The following is a 9073-nucleotide window of genomic DNA, read 5'->3' on the forward strand; positions in this document are numbered from 1 at the left end:
TTTGACCCGATAACCGATAATAAACCGACAGTAGCTCCGATAACGTCGATAACAATAATCAATCGAGATTTGCTACGATAGTCACAGTCGATACTGTATATCGATTAAAACTGACGATGGTATTTGGCAGTGGTGAAATGCGGCTGTGGTGAAGTGAAGACACAGACAGACAGACAGACAGACACAGACACATACAAAAGCAGAAATAAAAGCGTTAAAATCGAGAAAATAGTAAAGGCAGCCAAATAATCTAATGTACTCTCCCATTCAGCTTGCAAGCATATCAAGCTGCGAATAAATGTACGATATTGTGTAAGTTACCCATACTACAAACCAATTGTGCGTACCAGAGACAAAAACATCTAGAAAAACGAAGACAAAAATGTGAAGTAAAAAAGCCCAAAAGCAAAAGGCAAAGAAAAAAAAACAATAACACAAAGAAGCAGTAAGAGCTGAGCTGGAGCTGCTGTTGCTACTGGCACGAAAAAGAAAGGAAAACCGAAGAACAACATCTCAAAAGAAAGTGGAAGTGAGACCCCGCGAAGTTGTCCCACAGAGACAGCGAGCGGGCGAAAGAGATAGAATTGTAAAACTTGCACATAAAGTTAACCTTTGTGTACACATTTCCAACTGTTTTAGTTTCTTAGACACTTCGTATCATTTTTTTTTGCTTTGGCACGTGTAAATATTGCCAACAACATGTTGTGGGTGTGCGTGTGCGTAAAAATGTTTTGTTAATTCTATGTGAAACTTGTTGCAGAATCTAAACTTCAGTTAGCAACAGGAGCACCTGCAGCAAGAGAAGCAATCAGAAAGGCTTTCTATTTGCATCAAGAGGAACAGTATCCCGCCCCACGCCCACTCACACACTCCTCCCTTGGCGAACATAACGAGATGGCTGGGCATCAGCTATTTGCTCTAGTATCGCCGGGCAGCAGCACGGGTCACAATAATAATAGCTGCCCCAGCCCCCAAGATCTTTACCACTTCTCATTGAATGCCTTGGTCAATAGTCTCGATAGCACCGCAGTGCCTGCCTTAGATTGTATCCATAGGCTACCGGAGTTGCCTCGCAATTTGCTCATCGATGTCTACGAAATGGTAAGTAGTCCTACATTTATCTTTCTACCTCCCACCTCCAGCTCTCCCTCTCACTCTTTTTCTCTATCTCTCTCCATGAGATAATCTTTCATGCCTCATAATTTTTTTTTTTTAATATTTGTTCATAATAATTCATTTGTTTAGTTTGGGCAAATCTACAATTAAATATTTGTCCCAACAATGAAGTCAGTTCCGACCTGTTGTCGCCTGAAATTTGGGTATTTAGATATTCCTACATTATCATCTAATTCAAGATCATTTTCCTATTATCATTAAGATAACTGCAGTACGTCGTGTCGATTGGTATGACGGATATTCCAACGAAAAACAAGTATTATTCCATGTGGAATCTGTCATAAAACTTATGTATCCCCTTTAATGAAACTGGAAACTTCTATACCTTCTGTTTTATCGGTTTAGGAATATTGAGTATCATAAACTATCTAGGGAGACGCGGTGCGAAAATTCTTAGAACTGTTTATGTTTTCGATTCTGGGTTTAAGTTTTGTTTGTACATATTTACTAATATACTAATATGCCATATTCTTGATCATCATTAGTCCAGTCCATCTGTTTGATATTGATATATCTTTGACTTTTTAGTGCCATCAGATCAGATGATTAGATGTTATCCGGAAATAATGAAATCGGAATACAATTTACCACACTCTGATGAGTATATACATACACAGTACAGATATATATTGCTATATAATATAGCCCGAATATACATACATACGAATATAGATAGTAGTCATGACAATCTCTCATAATAAGCGAGCAATTACAATATAAATTATAGGCAGAAAGGCAGCACTGCGACAACAATAAGACAGGCATGGATGGTGGGCCCCATCTAAAAATAGAGTCATCGCCTTGCTTACTATAAATGTGTGTGTGTGCCCCCAAACCCACTACATATCTCACCCCGTTGAGATTGTCCTGTCCTGTTTGCAACTCAATGTCAACCAGAGACAGATTCTGCTCTCTTCCTCCCTTTGTGTCTCTCTCTCAAGGGGGTCTTGAAGGCAATGAACTTGTTAACCAGCTTTTTGCTCCTCATGCCATTTTGTTGACCCATCGATCGACTCAAGATTGCCCAAGAGTGATATTGGGCAAAGATTTTCACCTTGTTTGTTTTACTTTTACCCGCAGATGTCACAGCGCGAGTCAATGAAAGACACGCTGTTGGAGGAATTATCCCGCCTGGATGTGTTCACACGATTGGTACGCTATTCGCCGGCACGTAGCCAACTCTTACGCATATTGGCTTCCCTAATGGCCAGCAAGAAAATGCTGGCGAATCGCCTGAGCGAGGTCTATGTCGGTCGCTATGGAGTCGCGTCTGGCCATTCGAATGGTATAGACATGGAAGGAGGGGCGGTTGGTGGTGCTGCTGGCGATGCCAAGGAGTCGCAACAGCATATTGATGACCACAACGAACAATTCAAACATAATGTGATCAATTCGTCTTCGGTATTCATTCCTGTGACAAATGCCTTCATGCCTAATGCCCAGCCAGATGTTGATGATATGAATGCCATCGATTTGGGACTGCGTCTTGGCTCGTTTCTATCTGAAGCCGGTTGGATGCAGGAGAGCATCTCGGTGCTGGCATGCCTCAACGAAAGGCTGAAGTGTATGCAGCCCTTTAAAAACTTAATGGTGATGCGTGTCGACTGCCTGCAGCGGTAAGTGCCCATACGTAGATCCTCCTCAATAGGTTTTTCCTTCACAAAAAGGCTATTTTTTTTTTGTTTATTTTTTGCTTAGTCTCCTGTACGCCGAATCGGCGCACTGCAATTTCAAGCTGGCCCAACAGACATTCGATGAGCTGATGGAGCTGAATAGTTCCTTCACTGAGGAAGTGCCGTCCCAGCTGATTGCCATGACATATACACAAATCTCGGCCATGTACTTTGCCCGCAATGAGTACAACAACAGTCACACATGGAGCGGTTCGGCAATGCGTCAACTTAAGACATCGGCACCGGCGCGGTAGGTTCTCTTATCTTTAAATTCCTGCAAATATTTCCTCAAAGCTAATTTCTTCTAATCGCAGCGTAATCATTGATGTACTGCGTCAGGCAGCGAAGGCCTGTGTCGTCAAAAGGGACTTTGCACGGGCCAATCTTCTAATCTGTCAGGCAATGCGACGAGCGCGGTAAGTCCGACAAATCAATCAGTAAATCCGGCTAGGCTTCTGTACTCCTTCTTCTCGTTCTCTTCTCAGTGATCATTTTGGACCCAAACATCAGAAATATGGCGATGCGCTTCTCGATTACGGATTCTTTCTGCTAAATGTTGACTCGGTGTATCAGTCTGTGAATGTGTATAAAGAAGCACTGGCCGTGCGTCAGGGAATATTCGGCAAAATGAATTTCCATGTGGCGATTGCCCATGAGGATTTGTCATATGCCTATTATGTGCACGAATATAGCACTGGTGATTTTAGCTGTGCCCAGGATCATGTCGACAAGGCTGTCAATATAATGAAGAATCTGGTGCCCAGCAATCACCTAATGTTGGCATCGGCAAAAAGGGTTAAAGCCCTGCTTCTCGAGGAGATTGCGCTCGATAAAATGGCCGATGGCATGGATGAGGAGGAACTGCTATTGCAATCCGAGCAATTGCATCATTTCGCTCTGCTGCTCTCACTAGAAGTGTTCGGTGAGGTAAATGTGCAGACAGCAAAACACTATGGAAATCTGGGGCGTTTGTATCAAACAATGAATCGATTTGATGAAGCTGAACGTATGCATCAAAAGGCGATTAAAATAAAAACCGATTTACTTGGAGCTTTTGATTATGAAGTCGGTCTGTCCATTGGTCATTTGGCGTCCCTTTACAACTATCAAATGAAAAAGTATAAAGAAGCGGAAAAATTATATTTACGCAGCATCGATATAAGTAAGTCCTTTTCGATCTCCATATCCAGCACCCTATCTCTCTCTCGCTCTGTCTCTTTTTAAATAACAAATTTCTAAACATTCTATTTGCGCTTTGTCAGGTCTTCGGCTATTTGGACACTCGTACTCTGGCCTGGAGTATGACTATTTGGGTCTATGTCATGTCTATGAAACGTTACATGAGTTTGAAAAGTATTTACAGTATGCGCATACATTGGAAAATTGGCAAATATTACGAGGACAGAACATCACACAGAATGTAAGTAAACTAAATTATAAATGTCATATTTATATATATACTTATAAAACTTATCTCACAGAAAACCAGTTATCCTGCCATCGAGACGGACTTTTCCATTGAAGAAGTGAAAAACAAGTTCTTTAGCATGAGCAGTTCCAGTAATAATTGCAGTAGCAGTAGCAGCAGCACTTCAAATTCCACGTCCGCGGAATCCTCATCATCATCATCATCATCATCATCAGCATCATCATCGTCAGCAGCGTCTGGCAGTAGGAATTGAGCGACATAGGTTAGGTTTTTCGGTTCAACATTGTATGTTAAAAAACAAAAGAAACTAACAAACAAACAAAAAGGAATAAGCGCAAAAGTATATACAACTATTTAAACTAAACTCTACCTGGGAGACGTAATGTAATACATTCTATAAACGGGTTTCCCTCTCAGTAGTTTTAGCACCATCATCACTAGTTTCATTTATTAACCCCATCCCATCCACATCGAATTCGTCCAACAACCATTATTGTCAAAGGCATCAATGGAATCGCTTTTAGAGAAAGCCCCCTTCCCCCCAACTATACTTTATGCTTGTTTTGCTCTTAGGATTAAGAATATCGAATCACTTACAAAGATAATGCGAATCTGTCATATTTTGTTATTACATTGTTAATCCTTGATCGATACAAATTAGTAATGCTGTGTGTTCAATCTCTTAGATTAGCTGAATTACCATGTACATAAAGGACAGCTTAAGTTCAATTTCATTCATTTTTTCCTCCTCCTCGCCCCTTTCTCTTGCGAATGAGAATTGTATTTATGTGATTTGTAAGTTGAAAGACAAATGAATCTGTTAAAACGAAAAAGAAAAAAACAAAAGTCGTATTGTATTTCTCCGGAATATAATCTTATTAAATTTTTTTGTCCCTCATGAAACACACACATACATACATACATAATTGTAGCACAATGAATTACGAAAATGTATAGTTTTATAGCATGTCCCAAGAAAACATTATACGATTATCATTCTAATTATATGATATGATATATATATATATATAAATATATAGATAAACATACACATACATATTCATAAATGAATATACATATACGTAAAATGTATTTGCTGCAGTTGTTTTGATTTCGATCATAGCTAAATAGAAGCCTTTCCTTCAAGAGGATTAGAAATGTACATACATACGAAAATATATAGCACCCGAAATAGTCTCATCATGATCGGCATTGGTTATTGGCTTATTGATTATTGAGAGCTAACTTTCACCTAAATTAAACAACAACCTATTCAATTTCTATATATCACATATGTATATGCATTACAAAACATGAAAACAAATAAAATAAAGTGCAGAACAATTTATACAATTTATCCCTCAAATGTCCATTTACAATTTTCGACATTAATTAGGAAGATTTAGATTAGAAAACTTAGTAATAATTGAATAAAATTGCAATCAATTCTAGTTACAAGTTACGTTTTCGTTGGAGCCTAAAAGTCGGCAAGCATTTGCCCACACTTTGATTTTTATTACTTCCTCTTGCAGAAAATGAGTCTTTTGGAATAATTGCAAATACTATCGAATCCTTTTCTTCCTTGGCATTGGTTTTTACGGATAAGCGAAGGTGAATTTATATTTATTCTGTTAATTGGAAAAAAAAACAAATAAAATGCACAAACTTTGAAAAATAAAAGCATTCGTGCAAGGTTCTAATTCGAACACATCGCGTAGACTGAACTCTTGACCTCATAACTCAAAAGGTATTCAAATGCTTTTTATAATGATGTTGATATATAAATATGTATCTTTAGCCCAATCTTAACGAGGTAAAGCAAGCAAAGTGTAAAGCAATGTTTGGCATTTTTCAGTGCTTTTCTGTTAACAGTTAAGACACAAATTATTTTTTAACTTTGAGGTGACAAAGATTTTGTCGACAAACATCTTTGTGTGTTTTGATCTCAATTTTATGTGACAAACGTCTTCATTTTCAAAATCAAAATTTAAAGTAAAAGACTGGTAAATAAAAAAATTATTTTTCGTTTGATTTATAATATGTTTTATTAGTTTATTTATTTTGGAGACTTTGAAAAAATTATGCAGTATTCACCAAGTTTGTTAACGTAAATCGGTACAGAATTGGAAATAGCAATATAAATATTTTTGATAGCCACAATTCTATTTGAAATCGGAAACGAGAACTAATAGTTTTGATAGATTTGTAAGGATTATTAGTAAATCGATTCCATGCTAAAATTGAACATTATTTGTTCAATTTCAATATAACCAAATTTTGGTCAAAATATTCAATAGATTACTGAAAAGCGATTTTTGTTGTATAGAAATCTTTGCGGGATTAGCCATAAAGCAGGCCTTTAGCGGCCCCACGCTGTAGAAAGATTAGTTATCACTGAAAAGTTGATTCAATATTCATTTATTTAGTTCTCAGCAAAATATGTAAAATGACAAATATTTGATTTGAAAATTTTTTAAAATTGTTAAAAACTTCTAATTTGTAAAACTGAAATTTTGTCCAAAATTTTTTTTTTTTTACCGATTTTCGAAAATAATATCTAATTTCAATGCTTTTCAATTTGAAATCACGATAATTATCAGCTAATCTTCCCAAGAGAAAAATGCCAATAAACAACAAAGTATTCCAATCAACTTGAATTTCATGAAGTTCTAATTTAGTGAATTTTTCTAAAAAGTTTCTAAAAAATTCATATCTTTATTTTCAAGTTAGAATAATGACTTTCAATCTAGAAGACTGTTTCAACTGTCAAATTTTGTTCAAAAATCGTGTCCAATTTAATTTTTTTTAAGTACCCAATGCTTAAAATCGTTTAGAAATTGGCAAAAATACAGTTTTGAATAATAGTCAGTTTAACCAACAATTTATGCTTTAATATTCTAAGGAATAAAACATTATTTTTGCAAATAGTTTTTGTTCGATTTTCATTCATTCGTTCTTCTAATAAATTGTAAATATTTAGGTATTTGCATTGCTGCAGACCGCCCACTGGCTTAAACCGGCACTGATAGAGATCAATATATACATATATCTCAATATTTCTCTTCAAAAAACAAAATTGGATTCATTTGTGATATTTATCATATTTATCATAGATTTAGATAGATTTCAGTGGAAGCAATATATAAAAAATATGTTTAATTTTTAGCTCAAAAAGTGTGTAGTAACTTCGAGGAGTTCTGTTTGGCTTCCGGGAAGATTTGAGATCGTTTATATGCCACCGACTTTTGTCCGCCATCGTTTTATTAGCCCTAACGACTGTTGGCCAGTCTTTTTCTGTCATTTTGGTGCCGGTAAGTCTAACTACTTTTAATTGTCTTTTGTTATATTTTTGTTTTTTATCTCGCTTTGTTTGAGGGTTTTCACTTTTTTATTTGTCATTTAAGTTTCCTGTTTTTTGTTTGTTTGTTTGCGCCGAAGACAGGGCGACATTGGAAAAGTTGATTGTTTTTGTTTTCACTTAAATGGACGTTTCGTTTCTCCCGAAGAAAACACAAAACAAGTTGGCCGCTCAGCAATTGCGCTGAATGCAACTTAACTTCAAAATAAATGGGTCAGGCCAAAAAGCCAGCTTTTCCATTGCTCAATACAGACCGCCCCCACACACACGAACACAAACACACACATATATGTACATATAAACGCACTCTTATAGCGAGCCAGAGATGATGCCCAACTAAAGCCGTCCAAAAGTTGCAATGCTGGCTTACATACCCTATAAACTTCATTGCAGCGAGCATATGTGTGTACCCATACGAAAAGTGACACCAGAAACAGGCATTTCATCCGATTTTAGTCACTCGAATTGGAAATTTAGTTAACCGTGTTTAGTTAGTGTAATTGGCTTCAAATCATAGATAATCCAAAGTATCTGTAATACTATACCAGCCGAAAAGGTGAATTTTTATGTTTAAATTCAGAAAAAACGGCGAAAGCTGAGATAACCACATTAACGATTCAAGATCTAAATGCAATAACCAACAAATTGCTAAAACATTGTTTCATTAAATTACTTGTGATACGAAAAAATCGGCGAGAACGAAAGTCCAAAAATGTTAACGTCTTAAATACATGACCACCACTGTACATTTGGGGCATTTATTTTGTGTTTCTCTAAATACATTCTTATCGTCCTTATGTCTTATATTACCATCTGAATTGTCGGGTTTTTTGCCTTCAGAAAAAAAAACAAAATTTATTTCAAAATCGGATGAGAAGTCGATTTATAAACTCTTCTAACTCTTATGAAAAAAAGACTATCGTGAAAGATTTGCAGATTTGTTGCATTTTGCATACTACTCAGGACTATCGTGACCCTTAGACTTTAAATCACAGCATTGGCTATATAGTAGACTGTATCTGGTGACCCATATATGTACATAAGTAGCTTTAATGTGTAGTCGAAAACATCGTAATCATGTTTGAACGGGTACTTACTTTCGTAGTATAAAACATAGTGGGTGCTTTTGGATTCATTTCAGTCCTAAAGTGACGACAAGTTGTAAGTTTTTACCTCACACTTCTATATATATATATGTATATATATATATATATACATTATATTACAAAAAAAAAATAGATTATACATTATATATATACATATATACAACAAAAATTCTTTTAGTCAAGTTTTACTGTAAAATGAACGGAAGCTGCTTGTTTTGGTGCTATTTTTTCACCGGCACTGTATATTATTTCGGGTTCGACTACTATCATAAGTTGTTCAGTTTTAAGTTTTATATGGAAATTTATCATCAAATTTGTAATTTTTTCAAAT

General features: G+C 36.1%; 1 protein-coding gene across 1 annotated transcript; it reads left to right on the forward strand.

Moving 5' to 3' along the window:
* Positions 1-162: 162 nt before the first annotated feature.
* LOC6653074 (amyloid protein-binding protein 2) lies at positions 163-5635 on the forward strand. The gene is made up of 8 exons (XM_002075279.4): positions 163-312; positions 761-1101; positions 2257-2792; positions 2875-3099; positions 3164-3265; positions 3335-4011; positions 4112-4269; positions 4331-5635. The coding sequence occupies exons 2-8, from the start codon at positions 895-897 to the stop codon at positions 4529-4531; spliced, it is 2106 nt and encodes a 701-aa protein (XP_002075315.1). The 5' UTR covers positions 163-312; positions 761-894; the 3' UTR covers positions 4532-5635.
* The last annotated feature ends 3438 nt before the right edge of the window (positions 5636-9073 follow it).

This window comes from Drosophila willistoni (assembly GCF_018902025.1).
Source record: "Drosophila willistoni isolate 14030-0811.24 chromosome XL unlocalized genomic scaffold, UCI_dwil_1.1 Seg142, whole genome shotgun sequence".
In the NCBI taxonomy this organism is placed as follows: Eukaryota; Metazoa; Arthropoda; class Insecta; order Diptera; family Drosophilidae; genus Drosophila; species Drosophila willistoni.